Source organism: Chionomys nivalis, chromosome 10, assembly GCF_950005125.1.
Source record: "Chionomys nivalis chromosome 10, mChiNiv1.1, whole genome shotgun sequence".
Lineage (NCBI taxonomy): Eukaryota > Metazoa > Chordata > Mammalia > Rodentia > Cricetidae > Chionomys > Chionomys nivalis.
In genome coordinates, this window is record NC_080095.1 from 66,578,756 (window position 1) to 66,596,093 (window position 17,338).

The 17,338-nt window shown below is 39.7% G+C and overlaps 1 protein-coding gene across 11 annotated transcripts in view; it reads right to left on the minus strand.

Annotated features, from left to right (window-relative positions):
* The window catches only part of Npas3 (neuronal PAS domain protein 3), an 819,740-nt gene that overhangs the window by 560,024 nt on the left and 242,378 nt on the right, over positions 1-17,338 (minus strand). For 9 of the 11 annotated variants that reach the window (XM_057783322.1, XM_057783323.1, XM_057783321.1 and 6 more), the window contains one exon: positions 10,625-10,869. In XM_057783322.1, coding sequence (XP_057639305.1) covers positions 10,625-10,869 — 245 coding nt within the window. Of the gene's footprint in view, positions 1-10,462; positions 10,514-10,624; positions 10,870-17,338 lie in introns of all 11 variants that reach the window. The other 2 variants (XM_057783326.1, XM_057783327.1) reach the window with 1 other exon arrangement.

Below are 17,338 nucleotides of genomic sequence, written 5' to 3' on the forward strand. Positions count from 1 at the left end.
TAAGTTGGTAACGTTAAATCCTGTTATCCAATTCAATCCTGTTTCTTCATTTTGGCACGGTTTTAGAAACACGTGAAATTCTATCAGCAAAAGATCAAGCTAGCTTTGCCAGTCTGTCAGTGTGATGACGACAGCATTAGATTCTGGGGCCAGAGACGCAGCTCAAGGCGTAGTGTCGGCTTAGCATATGCATGTCTAGTGTTGGGCTAGATTCCCAACACTGCAGAAATAATAATAATGGTAACAATAACTTTTGTTATTATTAATATATTATAAACACTACTATAGTTGTAAATAACTATTGTTATATTAATAACAATTGCTGTTATTATGGCAGTGCTGGGGACAGAACCCAAGACTTTCTCAGTCTAATCAGGCACTATAGCACCCCAGCTCTAATCCTGGATTATTGATGAACAAATTTCATATGTCTTATTCCTAATCATTGTTTTATGATAGCTACAGTCAAATGCAGATTTAAATCACCAGTTAATTTAAAGGCAACACTAACAAATTATGTGAATAAGCAAATTAAAACTCTTTTAACCCAACCAAACGATGTTGGATAGAGAATTTTAGTAAATAAAAACAAAGCAAAACAAAGACAAACCTGCAAATATTAGCTTTCATACGCAATGTTTTCATCCTATTCTCTAATAATACCCAGAGAACACTATCTCAGTAAGTCCTTGTTTTAACCATTTGATACATGAAGCTGTAAAAGCAGCTGAAATAAGCTAAGCCACTTCAAATGTAGAAAAAATTATACACCCATTTTTAATACCTTACAACACATGCCAATACCACACCTCTGGCTGGGGCACAACTTCTTTACTGGTTATCAGAAGATGCAGGTATCTTAGCACATCAACTCTGAATATTGCCTTAGAAACACATCCTAGGTCATAACTTGTCATTATTACACATTTAAACATGAATCAACCTCGTATAATTGTCACCAGGACCCTTCAAGAATGAATAGTCTTTAAAAATAAATGAAAGTATCACTGTCCTCATCTACTCTGATGTCATACACAGAATTGGCCATCTATGGGAAACCACAGGCACACACATGAGCCCTGTAAGTGTACATGCACTGTTAGTGTAGCCAGAGGAAGTCAATTAGTTATCACAAGGTAAAACAAAAGGTTTCTATCCTTCAGGAAAACGTACTGAGCAGGGTTCCAGAGACTTCAAATTCTGCTACCATTTTTTTTCTTCTTTCCTTCGATTACTGCTACATTTATATGCATATACACATACATGAATATATAATTGCCAAGTCCAGTTAGTATTGCATATTTATTTTTCAGGTATGACCTCTTGGTATTGGGTAATCTATGGTATCATCCCAGCAAAAGCCTAACCTTTCCTCTCTCAGAAGTCACAAATAAAGCAGATAACTGATTGGAAGACACCATGCCACAATAGATTTATCTATAACGCAACTTCTGTAGCTAAGACAGAGAGAAAATTGTGTGTTGGGGGCGGGGAATTAGGAGCCAGAGGTCCTGGAAGTCTACTGTGAGACTGCATCTCCTAGAAATGACAACTTACATGTCACCACAACAATATGGCTGCCCAAATAAGACTAATAATGACATCGATAGACATGCTAACACCATAGAGGGTGGAAACTTGACGGGGTCCCACCTGTACACAAAGAGCTACCGGCAGCTGATCACGAATCACTTCCTTTTGTCATTGACTTTCTCTATACATTTTCTTTTCTTTTTTCTTTACTTTATCAAAACAACAAGGGGATAGAAGTATGGCTTTCAACCAAAGATTCTCTCTGCCTTCCTTTCCGGTGCAGCTTCTGGCATTTACGGACATAAAACAGACTCAGAGTGGATGTCAAAAAGCTGCAGCCAATCAGTATTCAAAGCCACATTCGTTTTCACAGGTAGAGGTCACCACGTGTTTATTAAGGCACACCTAGGACTTATGCACAGTATCCAGGAAGCAGTTTCGGGAAATTAAAACCACAGGACAATTTCAATCATCTAAAGCAGTCAGAGGTGACTCTTTGCTGCGCTCATGAAATATTGTTATCCGCAGAGTGCTGGAACTATATATTATGCTTTGCAAGAGGTTATAGGGCTAACAAAAGCATATCAAAGACTTCCAGTCCTGAAGATCAGAGCACGCAAACGTGAAAGCCCCAAATAGGCAGATGCCAAACAGCATAATATAGTGCCACAGGGTGCCATGACTGACACATTACATTAGCAGGAACCGGGAGATTTTTTTCAGAGTAAGTTGGGTGTGGTAAGGAATACAAGTGTGTGCCTTAAAGAACATAACAGCAAATACCAAGTATAGGAAGAAGTTCCAGAGTCCCAGTCCGCCAGTGTCAACATTGTCACAAGATTCTGTGCTTTGTTTTCTGGCTCTTATTGGTAATGACTACACATAGTCAAGTCTCAGTGGTTACAACGGAAGTAGAAGATTTCAGTGAGAAAATGTGTGTGTGCATGTGTGTGCACATTTGTGTGCACGTGTGCATGTGCCTGCATGCAGCATGTACAAAAGCATGCAAGTGTGTCTGTGCATGTGTGATGGTCTATTTTCTTGAGTCCAAAACCTAATGGAGTCACAACATGTTGAGGGGAATAAGGGAAAAACGAAAGACAGAAATATTAGCAGCGTATAGACAGTGAAAGCACACGGGTTGTGATACTATTAATAGTCTGCTTTGAGAAACCTGAGCCATCTCACAAGAATCTAATTCTAGCTACTAATTGCTAAATCGTTTCTATAGAACTTGGGCTCAGGATTAGAAAGTAAGTAATCATCCAGGCCAGGATCACTGACCAAAAACAAAGAGCAGAAACCTGAGCTCTCCTCTCGAAGGTTTTACAGCACAGGTCCCATGGCTTGTTGAGTTTTGTGAAAAGCTGTCATGTCATTATTTCCTGATTTCCTTTTCTTTCTCTAGGAAATGTGAACCCTCCATGGTGGAGCACGGAAAGGAATTATGAGACAAGGCAGGCAGCAATCTGCCGACCAGACTTCAGTCACAGGCTGTACTCACAGGCTGGCATTTCAACTCTGCCCTCTACATCTGAGAGTGAGCCTATGGGACGGGACCTCTGCCTCTCAGGCCTGCTCCACACCCCTCCATTTTTCCTTTGATTTCACACTATCCTCATCATCGCCCCTCCAGTTTGTCTATGCTTCCTTCTTCTTGCAGTTTTATGACCTGCCCCCGCCCAAGCATAGTGTTACTCTGCTGTTACTTCAATCCGGAAACAGAAATCTTCACCGTTCAATTCATTAACAATATTCACCACCCTTCCAGGTGCAAACTTCCATGCTGCCAATGAGCTCATGCCCCAACCCACAGGCAGGTAAAGGGGCTGAGAGCAAAGCAACAGAAGAATGTAAGTGTGCCTCACAGAAACAGCTGATGTCCCAAGAAGAAGACAATTTTGCACCATCGTGGGACATCCGATCTGGGTTTCAAACACTGAACCGGAGCACACCATACCCCCCAGGCGCAGGGAGCACAGAACACTGGTACAAAGAAGACTAGCAGAGTCTGGGAAACCACGTGTTCTCTCTGACCGTAGGTCCCTCTCTGACCCAAAAGACTCTTAGTGGCAGGTGTCTTTCTCTGTGCCCTTTGCTCAACAGATGGGCCGAGGAGAATTCACAGGAATCTAAAAGGTAAGGCATGTCCCTCTTCCTATTACAGATGCTTCCATCTTGCTGCATTCATGAGTGTTGTCCCGTCTTCATGGAGCCTGGGCGTGAGAGAACATTATCTCCTGTATGTCAGGTCTTCTTTACTGACAGCTTCCAACGTCACATAAAATTTGGTTAAATGAGTATGTTCTAATGTTCTTTTGTTAGCTTGTCTTTTGTTATAGGGATGCGAGCCATGGCACTTGTCCTGGATGAGAGAAAGGTAGCTGTGTGTGTGTGCATGAGCGCATGCTCACGTGTTGTATGTGTGTTCCAGAAAGAGGGCATTTGGTCTAACGGTGAAATACATAAAACACCATGCATGGCTTGCAGCATTGGATATGGCGAGAAGAAAAATGAGATGATTCTTGTATTCATATTTCTAGAAGAGCATCTCCAAATATCGAATTTTCCTTTTGGCAAAAAAGATAGCCAAGTCCAGAAGACAAAATAGGGGACAAGAACTAACTCAATGGGGTAGAGCAATCTGGTAATTTCTGTGGCTTTATCATGTTTCTGTGTCTTAGCCATGTTTCTTTGTGGCAAACAAAAAACTTAGCAATACCACATAATATTTTTATGCTAGATTATGCCATAATTCCACACATCACAGCCCACACATGTAGACATATGAAAATGTTTCATGATAGTGTGAAATCCAAAAGAACTTCAGGGACATATCCTGCCATCATAAAGGCCCCAGTTGTCTGAAAGCCTGCTCTTCCCATTTTGAGAAGATAGGCCTGGATCAACAGGACAATGTATACACTGTTTGTCCAATTGTGAAATCATATTAAAGATTAGCCCTAAAATAATGTCCTCTCAGAAACAGAAACTTTAGATAAATATAAAAAAGGACAGGGTCATGCCACTAACAAGACTTCCTAGATGTGTACCAGAGAATAACAATTACACAATATTGTATTTCCATGAGCTACTCAGAGCCAGCACACAATACTCAAACAAAGAGCAATAAGTACTAGCAGATAGGCCTCTGGACAGGTTTCCATTGGGGCTACAAGTGACTTCGGATTGAGGCAGACAGAACTAGGGACAAGAGTGACTCTCCCAACCTCCCAAGTACAATAGGGCAAGGACAAGAGCCAAGTAAGCACCAAGTTTCCAGTTGTGAACTTATTTGTCTCGCTCTAAGGAAGCATCTACTCAAATGTAACAGGAATTCAGCCTTGGTCCTGAACCCCTCGCCTATCTGAAAGGAAAACAAGGCATGCTATAGACTGAGTGTAGAGTAACAAAACGGTGTTCATCTTGCAAGGTTTCTAATGGGAATGCGCTAGAAGCAAAGGCATGCCAGCCCCCAGGAAAATACCAGGGCAGGACCTGGAAAGGCTTCCCAGCAGTTTGCACCAAGATCTATCATTCAGATCATTGTAGAGGCCCCATTCCTCCCCCAAACAAAATATATTTTATAAAATGTTCCCCAACTTAAGGGAACGACCATCATAGCAGAAAGTTAATGTCCATCAGGAGGCGAACCTGCACCCAACACCTTACATGATTACGGGAAATGAGGGTGCTAAGCACCCCGGTTCATGCATGAGTGTGGCAAATGAATAAGGACAGACACATCATGTTTAAACAGAGCCCTGCCCTTTTCTCCTCCCAGAAGCAGCCACAGCTTCATTTCCAATAGATGCCTGAAACAATGAATTGGAGTTTTTACATTATTTTTAATCTTATACATGTCTGTACAACACAAGCATGCCTGGCTTACATGCAGGCCAAAAGGGTGTTGCCTCCTTCCCAACCCCCTGGGACTGGAGTTAAAGATGGTTGTAGCTGCCATGTGGGTCCTGGGAACCAAACTGGGTCCTCTGCAAGAGCGGGCAAGGGCTCCTCACTGATGAAGCATCTCTTCAGGCTTTCAGTGAAGTCAAATTTTATAAAGATAGAAAAGCTCTTTCCCCCAGGGTCTCCCTTAGTTTTAATCAGCAGTTGTGCTGTGTGTTTTTCCATTGCTCCTCTGCAGAAACCAAGGCTGTCGTATATTTTACATATTCAGCATCACTGGCTGCCGTACACACAGGCAAATTACCATTTAAAATCTGTAATGTTTAAACTGAAATAGAACTTAGGTGTACAATGGCAAATTGTCTCACATTAATCGAGTTGCAGGAGACATACTCCAAAAATTGACTGAAGTCCATGATATTAGAAAGACAGAAAATTTATCTAGTTTTAGTAAATGTCAAATCAGCAGCTATTGCTTTTAAGATTAATAAAAGATGTAATGGTTTCTAGATAGCCCCTAAATAGAGATTACTATGAATGGGGAAGTGATTTACCAACAGTCACCACAATGAGATTTCTTTAAAGGTTACAATCATCAGTTATTCAGCTGAAACACTGCTGAGAACGCCTGGTCATTTCGTGAATAATGCATAATGCTCATTGTAGATTTGATCTGTACTCTAACAATACAGATATTTCTAAAATAATAGAAAAAAACTATCTGTTGCATCCCAATTGCTTAACATATCATTTCCATGAGGCAATTGACTCAGGACATATTCCACACTGTCACCTGAGTGTTCTCCCTGCAAGCGTACCTTGTAATAATCTGTATACAATGGGCACCACACAACAAACTCATCAACCTTTGTAGACTGCTAAGAAAAGATGTGATGAATGCAGGGCAGAGTGAAAGACCTTTCGGGAAGCAGCAAATTAAAATGATTAAAATTCGACGGAGTTGTGTGGGACAAATTTAAATTTTGGCTTTGAAATTTAATTATTAGCATGATCAACTCACCACATTAAAAACTGTTGCCTACCCAGTGTGAGTACTTTTCATATAAATTTCAAAATGCCTTTAGGTTTATTCAAGAAGCTATTTGGAGAGGCTCAAAGTATAATGTCTGTCTGTTTTATTGTTGGATTATGAACCACACTTCACAGGATGCTGCAGGCTATTTATATAAGCTTGTTTATCCATACGAACTTCTTCAAGGGCACAACATAGAAGACCTTAATAAATTAAAATGAATTTCTTTTGATGTTGTTGTTTCATGACTGTTTGATCAGAATGAGTAGCAGTTTTGCACTAAAGAGCTAGAATAAAGCAGTAAGCTGTGCACATAGTCTATCGCAGACTTACAGAGAGGGCTCCTGCATCCTAGGAACACTTGCGAGCCCGAGTAGATAGGGTAGACTCACTGAGCTTCTAGCTTCAGTCCAGCCTATTGCCGGTTTTCTAGCAATGAACATGTATGTGCTGGGGGATGATGCTCTTGTACACTGTAAAGATTTGTCACTTCTATTGGTTTAATAAAACACTGTTTGGCCAGTATCCAGGCAGGAAGTATAGATGGAGTGACCACACAAAGAGAATTCTGGGAAGAGGAAAGACACAGTCGCCAGTCAGACACAGAGGAAGCAAGATGAAAATGATTTACTAAGAAAGGGTACCAAGTCATGCAGCTAAACATAGATAAGAACTATGTGTCAATTTAAGTTGTAAGAGCTAGTTAGTAATAAGCCTGAGCAATAGACCAAACAGTTTACAATCAATATAAGCCTCTGTGTGTTTATTTGGGACTAAACAGCTGCAGGACCAGGTGGGACAAAAACTTCCATATACATGTATCAATTTTCATGCTCTTACATCATCATTAACTAAGAATATCTGTTATCTCTTAACAAAAACAGTGAAAGAAATCCATTAGTAGTGATAGTCTAAACCTGACAAAATCCTCCCTGGAATGTTTGTTATGGATGACACAAAATGAATATCATTCATAGCAATGATATGGAAGGTAAGAACACGGGTTCTGCTCTTAGATCTGCTAACCAACCGTTCGCTGTAAACTCCTCTTTCATCCAAGTAAAATAAGTCAACATGTCTATATGATCCAAAGGTTTACATCTGGAAAAGACCACAGTTCTGAACAGATGTTGTCTCATCACACAGAACTTAGTGGACAGACAATACAGCCCTCATTCTCTTACTATATTGGCAGCCATCCCTACCAAGTGAGCTTTTTTCAATTTAAACTCTTTCAAAATGGAAGCAAATTATAATTAGGCTAAACAAATAAAAATAAGTTCAGTCCATCAACTTATATCAAAAATTAAATAATGTGTTTTCACATAGTATGCTTTCTGACTCACTGAACTTATCAGTTCCTTTTAGATGATTCTAAGGAGCATGAAGCTAGCCATGCCTGAACTGGAGCAAACAGTGTATCTGACATAAATGTACTAGAATTATATGTACATCTTTTTTAAATTGCAGAGCTATTTTGGTATCTAGAACATGCCATGGTGTATCACCAAGTTGATATCTACATTTGCCAAGGCAGAACAGCCAACAGAAATGTACTTTCATCTTTTTCATGTTGACATCCTATCCATGAGATGTGCCTTAGGTGTGCGCTCTTCAGACTTTGAACGGCATGGACTCGGGCACTGTCTACAAACTGTGAATGGTGAACCCCACTGAGTGGAGGCTGCTGTGTGGCTTGTAAACACAGTTTTACTGGAACAAGCCACATCTATGCCTTTACATGTTGTCTGTGTCCTGATCTCGTGGACTTAGTGGATTCCAATACCAAAAATATTTACTCTAAGGTCCTTTATTTAAAAAAAAAAAGTATGTCAAGCCTGTTCTAGAAGAAAATAACATGAAGGAATCTGAACTCTAACCTTCTTCTCACAACCAGAGCACAATTCTTTTTCTTCTTTACTTTTTTTTCTTATATCTTGATCATATTTTTCCTTCCCCAAGCCCCTGTCAGGTTCTCACCACCTTCCTGCCCATCCAACTTCAAAAGAAAACCAAAAAAAAGAACAAAAACAAACAACAACAACAAAATAATAAGAAAAAATGACACAAATAAACCATGGAGATTACTTTATATTAGAAATCATTCCTGGACATGGGGTTGACACACTCAGAATTACTCCCAAGAGCACAGTTTTTAAGTCCAGGTGGAGTCTGTCTCCCTTATCCGTAATGCTGGCAGCTAGAAATGTCACAGATTTCAGACTTTGAGATGCTTGCATATATATAAACTATCTTAAAGAAAGGAGACATGTCTATATACAAAATTCATTTGCTTTTCTTATATTCCTATGCATACCACACTGAGATAAGTTTATATAGTATTTTTAGTAATTTCATACAGGTACACAGCAAAGCTTTCTCATGGGGCATCATGTTGGTACTCTGAGTACTAGCGAGCTTCTAAGTTTATAGCTTATGATTATGGATTTTCGAATTAAGTGGTCCACACATATATGATCACAACTCTTAGCATGCAGTGACAGTCACAGCTTCTGATCCTTTGGTTTTATCAGAATCCTCCTGCCAGTATACTTTCCAAAACTTCCCAAACACAGCTAAGGCTACAAGGACTTTTCCAGAGGTGGGTGGTAGTCCAAAACCACCTGAGGATTATTTTGGATGGACATGGAGGCAGTTTCCTTTACTCACAGCACTTGGTAGGCAAAGGCAAGCAGAGCTCCATGAGTCTGAAGCTAGCCTGGTCTACACAGTGAGTTATAGACAAGCCAGAGCTACATAGTGAGACTGCCTCCTCCTGACCTACTACCCCCAAGAAAATGGAGCTAGAGAGAACTTGCCTGTTAAGGACCTGGGGCTTGGCTCCCAGCACATAGGGCAACTGACAATCCCCTGTAACTCCAGCTCAGGGAGATCCAATGCCTCCAGCCTCCAAGGACACCACACTCACGTGCACACAGCCCCACACAGACACTATACATACACAAAATTAAAATAATAAAAATAAACCTCAAGGAAAAGTACTTAATTTAGCTTTCTCCCTCAGAAGAGATTATGTGTATCTCTCTAAATAGGCCATTTCTATTCCATGCTTGCAAAGGTTCTACATACAAGGTTAGAACACGGGAATCTCAAGATTTTAGGTCATCAGCTATGAATGACATGTCCATAAGAAAAGAAAATCAGCCAGGCAGTGGTGGCACACGCCTTTAATCCCAGCACTCGGGAAGCAGAAACAGGCGGATCTCTGTGAGTTCATGGCCAGCCTGGTTTACAGAGTTCCAGGACAGGCTCCAAAGTTATAGAGAAATCCTGTCTTTAAAAAGAAAGGAAGAACGGATCTCTCTGAGTTCGAGGCCAGATTGATCTACAAGAGCTAGTTCCAGGACAGGAACCAAAAAAAGCTACGGAGAAACCCTGTCTCGAAAAATCCAAAAAAAGAAAAAAAAAAAGAAAGAAAGAAAGAACCAATGCTCAATACCACATATACATCAATTAATTCATACATATTTGAATGCTAAAATGCCATCAAGTTTTAGGGGTTTCAGGAACAAATAAGAAAATCCTGAAATGTAAGCATCGGAAAGAGAGGACAACCATTTAAAAATAATTTTAAGAGAAACGATGTCAAGGATTTGAAGAACAAATATATGTTTATATTCATAACTTTAAATCAATGTGTCCATAGAGAAACATGAAAATTTAATATATGGATTGATTTTCAGAGTCAATTAAATCATTAATTCAAGAACACCTACCTGTTCTGGTAAGGCCTTGCTCTTTTCCTATCTTTGTTTGCTTAACACAAAGCACATTAGCTCCACCTATTAACCAATATCATCCCTACATGTCAATGGCAAGAAGGTCCATATATCTGTATAACTTAAATTAGAACACATACGCAAATTATTTCATCCTAACTCCTACGCAATCTTATATCATGTCAAAGAATGCTTAGGCACACAGAGTTTTTGAAAATCAAATAGAAATAGAAGAGATTTATTTCACCTTCACATGGTGTCTTTCTCATGCAGAGTTCAGATTTCCACATTTGTATCCCTTTAAAGGATTTGATATGCAGGAAAAGAAGAAAGGATGCTGATGAGCATTTCATTCCAGACACAGCAGCAGACCACCATAATGCACACAACACAGTGGCCAACAACCTACCTTTCACTGAGGTGTTCGGGGGCGGGCCTTCCATCCTCAAGTTCCACGGAGGGTCCCCTTGGTTGGCAAAGTCCCTCATTTTGAGATAGCTGATTGTGAGTCGGATGATGGATGCCTTGTCGAGCTGGCTGGTGATGGCTGCTGGGAGAGGCAACAACTTGGCCAATTCATAGAACTCGAAATTTTCTTTCCCCCGGCGGGAGCGAGCAGCGTCTCTGGATTTCTCCTTTCTCAGTGCTTGTAAACTGAAAACAAAGAGGAGGGAAGAGCTTATTTAGAATATGGGATTATGTTCGTTATAGTCTATCACCTTGCCACCCAAAATACACCAAAAACAAATTCAGAATTCAAGAGCAACAGCTAGATGACTTTCAAGTAATGTCGATGGCCCCCTCTTGTCACAAATCCAGGTATGACTGACAGCATTTCCCTCCTCCAGCTGCCCAGGCACTGGGATACACAGCCTGTTTCTAAGACACAGGGCTTACAAGCAAGGCATGATGTTATAACCATAACCGATTTAAGACTCAGCTCGTCTGGCACATGCTCCTAGATCAGTTCTCATTCAACTTCTGCTGCCAGGGGCATCTTTAACCACTACGGCAAAGACTTTGTAATTTTTGTTTCTACCATCATTTTATAAAGCAAAGGTAAACAGGGACAGAAGTCACTCTGGCAGGATCAACAACGATGCTGCTCCAGTGTTCCTGGTCCTCTCCAAGGATTTTCACGCTTCCAGTCCCATGAAGAAGACAACACAATGAATATGATGCCCACTTGATGAGAGGATACTATAATTTTGTATAAACTGGCCTGCATTAGCATAGGGACCGATTCTGAGATGCCAGAGAATACACTGCCCCCACCCAAAGCCAAACCTCATGATAACTTGGGTTTTATGCCGAAAGATAAGCTCTGTCTGGCTTATTAAAATTTATAGACATTATAGACACATTGCTGCACAGAAGAGGCAACAGGTTGGATCCAGAATTTTCCTTTAACTATTCATGTGCATTTCTGTTTGAAGTGTGCTCACGTTGCTGAGGGCAGGATTTGGCACAGCTGAAGCTGTGTGTGAGCATCTCCTCCAAGGCACGCTCACTGCTTTGCTTCTGAGGAGCAGTGTGCGCAAGCTCAGACCCCAGTGATGGCTAACTGGGTTTATTTACAGCACCACGGAACTCATAAAATAATTGGTGAGTATCTGCACTACTGAATGGGGACATTTTAAATGTTTAAATCCACATCATGGATTCCCATTAAATAAAAAGAGCAACAAGGAAGGAAGTTCAAAGGAATATTCAAAATATTCAGCAGTATGATTCCCCTCTCCATAAATACCAACTGGAGAATAACAAGTGAGATCACATTATAGCAGCCATGAATTGCTTACAGTGGAAAAACTCATCCTCTCCATACACCCAAAAGATCTTATGGAAAATTCACATAATTTAAGAAACGTCACACTACTTTCTAGGTTAATATTCCAGCTAGCATATATGCTTATAATATATAACATATAAAAATGAATATATATAACAAAAATAACGCTATTATTTGAAGTCATTTAAGTAACAAAACTTTGCTCTGCAATATGATTCGGGTGGTAACTTTATACGGAAACATACGATGCCACATAGTTCCCAACATCTTGACCATCCATCAGAATCTATCATATTTAACTACTGCCTTATTGAAAGCTATGCCAGGTACAGATGTTTTACCATCTGACATAGTATAACTAGGATCCAGGCTTAGATCTTAGACCAGAGGATCTTAGGCCTCCTTTTACATGGCACAAATAATTCATCTTACATTGGCTAAGTGGGATGTGCCACCAATACCATGGATTTCACCCTGTTTTTCTTCAACATGTGTGGAGCAGGGGCCAGGGTGGTGGGTGGAGTTTAGTGCGTTGCTGTCTTCACGTACTTGAACTCAACACTGCTCCAGGAGGTGGGCTAAGCCATTTTCTTAGTGTAGTGAGAGCCCAAGGAGGGTACAAGAACAGGGGATTTCAGGCCCTTGAAAGTTGAGGAAGGGACTTCCAGTGAGTGAAGAAGACAGACGAGAACCAGTGGACCTGGAAGTCAACAGCCCTAGCTAAAAGATAACACGAGTTCAGCTGGCCACTGGGAATGCCAGACTTCCAGTATGACCGTTTATAAATTTTAAAAAAAGTATCACAATTTTCATACACAAATTTTAAAATTGTATATATTAACTAATAAAAGATTTTTTTGTTTAACTGTGCATTCCAATAATGCCTGTTATGGTCAAGTTTGGGATCAGTGACTCATTTTACAATTGGGCCATAATTGGGGAGGCCAATTTTGAAGGTAGTTTTACATGGATGTTATGTGTAATTTTCCTTGTCACCTAAATGATCATAAATGAATTCATTCATTATCTAATTAATATTCCTAATATTTACACTAGAATTTTTTCCATGTAACTAAAGCAAAGTGGATGATTAAGCAATTATTCTGAAATTGATATTAATGAATAGGCTTGTCAATAAACTAAGGGAAAAATTAATCCTCATGAGGGCTGGGGATGGTAGGAGAGGAGAAAATGAATAGGGAAAGGGTGATGGATAGGCCAGGTTAGAGCTGGCTGGAAACAAAGATCACAATGGTAGGCTGCACACACACAGCGTGGCTAGCACACACTGCGACAGAATGCTGTGCAATAAAAAACTAGAAGAGAGGATTGTGAAGGTTTCCACCCCAAAGAAATGATGAAGTTTTGAAGAGATAAGTGTTCAACCTGATTTAAATGCTATACAATGCCTACATGTGTTGAATATTATACAGGGTACCTATAAATACCTATAGCTTTAATATTTTGTCTAGCAAATATAAAAATAAGCAAAACATGAAGACATGGTTTAATTAAAACAATAAAAGAAATATCATGAGGATCAAACTGTAAGACTTCACAGATCAACTAATAGCTTTCAAAGGGTTGATAGGGTAGCAACCATTTCCCACCCCAGGGAAGACTGCATTGCTACTAACTCTCTCCCCCCTCTCTCTCTCTCACACACACACAGAAGCACACACCCTACCTCCCTGTTCTCTCTGCCACTTTCTCACCTCTACTTCCTCAACCCTAACACACAATATACCCCCCTCCCCACTGAAGTCATGTTCTTGGCCATTATCTTAATAAAGGGTTTCCATGACTCCCACATCACATCATTATGCAGGCACCATAGTTCAGAAGACTTTCAGAATGACAGCGCTGTGTCTATAATAAGTAGTAATTGGTTTTGAGGGCAACAGCAATAAAATACAGTCAAAGGATTATAAAGGCTGTTGAGACTCTGGTATAATAGATGAAACTAAAGATCTTAAGACAATAACACAGCTTGCGGATTAATCTTTTGCTTGGTTTTATGAAGTAGAGCCTAGCTATAATCAGTTCCAAATTGAATTAAGGACCATGTTAAAAACCTAAAATAAACTTTGCTTCTGTATATTTTGTTCTAGACAAAACATTTTGGCTGCATTTCTCAAACACAAAAGCAGCATATATGTGTGTGTGTGTGTGTGTGTGTGTGTGTGTGTCTTTCTGGATATAAACTTTCCAATGCTCTGCCATGCTCAATCTGATTCTGGGTAGAAGAAACAGAATACCAATTCATCCACAGCAAAGACTGTGACAGTATCAATGCTCTTTGGTGACTGCTCCATCATCTGCAGCCAAGATTATCACCACCAACAAATAAGTTCCAAACACCTTAGCACACATGTACATATATCTTTCCACGAAACATTACATGCAAAGTTGTGTTTATATGTCAGTTCTTCAAGAGATACGTGATTTTCAGGTTTTCAAATGGGTATAATTACCCCAACCAAAAGGGAAATAATAAGGCTAAAACCTGTCCTTGTTAGAACATAGGACACTCAGATGAATATTTGATATAATCTTTGTTCAATTACTTATTAACTATACAAAGCTCACTTCTAATGCCTCGAGTTTTCTCATCTGTGAAATGGAATGACACTTCTATGTGCATCATAAAGTGTCTGTTAGAAATAAAGTAAAATTTTAACGAAATTAGATCTAATCTCATTTCACATAGATAGTTTGATTCTTTGAACATCTATAGTGCTCATTTCTAATGTAGACACTCCTTTCACTAATGAGGATAAAACAATACCCTTTTATTTCCGATACTGAGTTTTCTTTCTGTATAGTAGTTATTATTCTTAGGGCCTATCCATCATATGCCACAGGTATACCTAATGAGGTATTCAAATAAATATGTACACATGTATAATTAATAATGCAAGCGTGGATGTTTGTAAAAAGTTTATGAATAGAATAATGAACAGCCATTTTCGATAGACAAAAACATGGTATTCAGCTGCAGGATTAGTAATTTTGTTCATTTATTTTAAAAAATGAACATGCAGATAACTATGAAGAGAATAGATTACCCAGGAAGATCAAAAATATGTATGGAAAAATCTTAAATTGTGATAGTAATTTTAAATCACAAAATACACATAGGTTCTCTTCAAAGGAAGACTGTCTTTCAAAACATCCCCCAGAGCTCAACATCTGAATGGTTTCTCTGAATCAAATCCAGGACCATGGAGAGCTCATACCACCAGAAAGTGTGGTGATTTGACAGGCTTTGCCCCTCAGCATCCTCGCTGAGGGTCATGCCAAACTGAGAGATTGGATTAAATACAGAAGCTGAGGAACTAGAAGAACCAAACCACAACTGAAGAAAGGCACTGTCAGTATCTAAAGGCCAATGTTCCAAAGTTGATCATGACCCATGGCTTTGAGTATCAACCACTTATCGGCTTACTCGTCTACTGCAGGGGAAGATAAAACTTTGAATTGATTATTCATTAAATTACAAAGAAATGGCATCTTTTGAGGCTGATCAACATTAGCCTTGCAAAATTGATTTCTTTTGGCTTCAAAGTCATTAAAACGCTAAAGTTATTACTGAACTAATGCAATGGGCTATCCGTAGAGGCCCACGACACAACAACCAAAGTGCATGCAACAGTCCTGGAAGATCAATAGAGAAACACAGGAAGCCAAGGCTGCCTTCCGCTGCAGCGATCTCTTCGGACCTATGCTTTTACGGACTGGTTTGTAATGTAGATGTGTTGGTCACCTTTGCTACTGACTTTCTCTGGTATCCCTCCACATGGAAACCTTACCACCAAGCCTCAGTCTAAACAACCTTTTGAAAAGTTTTACAACCTAACATCTGGCCTTTCCTAAAAAAAAAAAAAGGCAGTGTTTGGTTCTCTCACTGTAGGGGAGGACAGGTGGGGTAGAAACAACTTTAAATTTTGCCTTTAAAAGGTACTTCTAAGGAGCCAGACAGGCAATATTTTATGGATTTTCCTACTTGTTTTGCTTAGGAGAAGCCAGCACTACGGACTCCTACTATTTATCAATTAATCTGGCATGCAGCCTCAAAGGAAGAAGACAGACCCGTATTAAAAATGCGGCCATCAAAAATTCATCAAAGGCTTCAGCATTTTAACTCATGAACCTTTGAACACCGGTGCACCTGTCAGAACTCTGGTCCGAGTTCATGGCGAAGCTACAGCTACTCCAGTACCAACACCTGCCCTGACAGGAGCTGAGCGAGGAGCCTTCTCAGGGGGGAAAAATAGACAATTCCATAAGCTTTTCGGCCCTTCCTTCATTACTGTTAGGGAAAACAGCCCTCCCCACCCTGACATCACATAGAATTCGAAGTCAAGCAAAACAATTTGCCACAGAATAGAAAACTCTTTCTGGTGTATTCTGAGAATAAATGTAAACGCAAGGTAGTATAATTGAGAAGTGGACAGACAACTATGGCTTGGCCGGAACACGAACAACGACGCTCGCAAATCGGATTATTTTAACACTCTTCAAGAGAAGGTAATCATATCAGAAATCTTTCTCTAACACGTGAAGTCAGCCGGGAAGTATACACTAGATGTTAAGACTGGAACCTCAAGTTCAAGGTAAGAACTCGGCTGCTTAACTAGTGTACCGCTCATAGCTGTCATCATTAATTTATGTTAGCCTCTGTAAACATCACGAGTATAATGGGCCAATTTCACAACTAAATATAGATGCACATTTTGCCCTTATATAAATGGCAGATTGCCACTGTAGATCATCGCCACCACAACACGTCAGTGAAGATGCACCGTTTGATGGTCTGATGCGCACAAGATATATAAAACCAGTTGTAATGGTTGTTTGGAAGCAAAGTGTAACAGCAGCAAGATTTCATTTGTTCCACAAACTCAGGAGATATTAAGCTGGGCTGACAAAGATGGTTTGATGTGCTAAATCAGTTTGACCTTCATTCCTGCTTTATTTTTCACATTTAACATGAGAAATGACCATTATTTTTTCCACACATAAGAAAATAAGAAACTGATTGCTTTTAAAGAGTGTCAAAAAAAAATCTGTGGCTGTTCACATCTGATAAAGTATCCAAACCAAGAGGCATGCTTATGGTTTTTAAGCTAAGATATATTCTGATGAAATAACCCTGATCCTTTTGACTTGCGGTAAAGTAGATCAAAAGAGTAATTAAAGGCATTCCTCCAAACACCTTCCCCCATCTTCAGAAAATGTCTTGTGTATGTTTGAACTTAATAATTAAATTAATTGGCTTTACCCAATGAGCGCTTTTCATTCTTAACACTTTAAATAAGAGGATTTTAT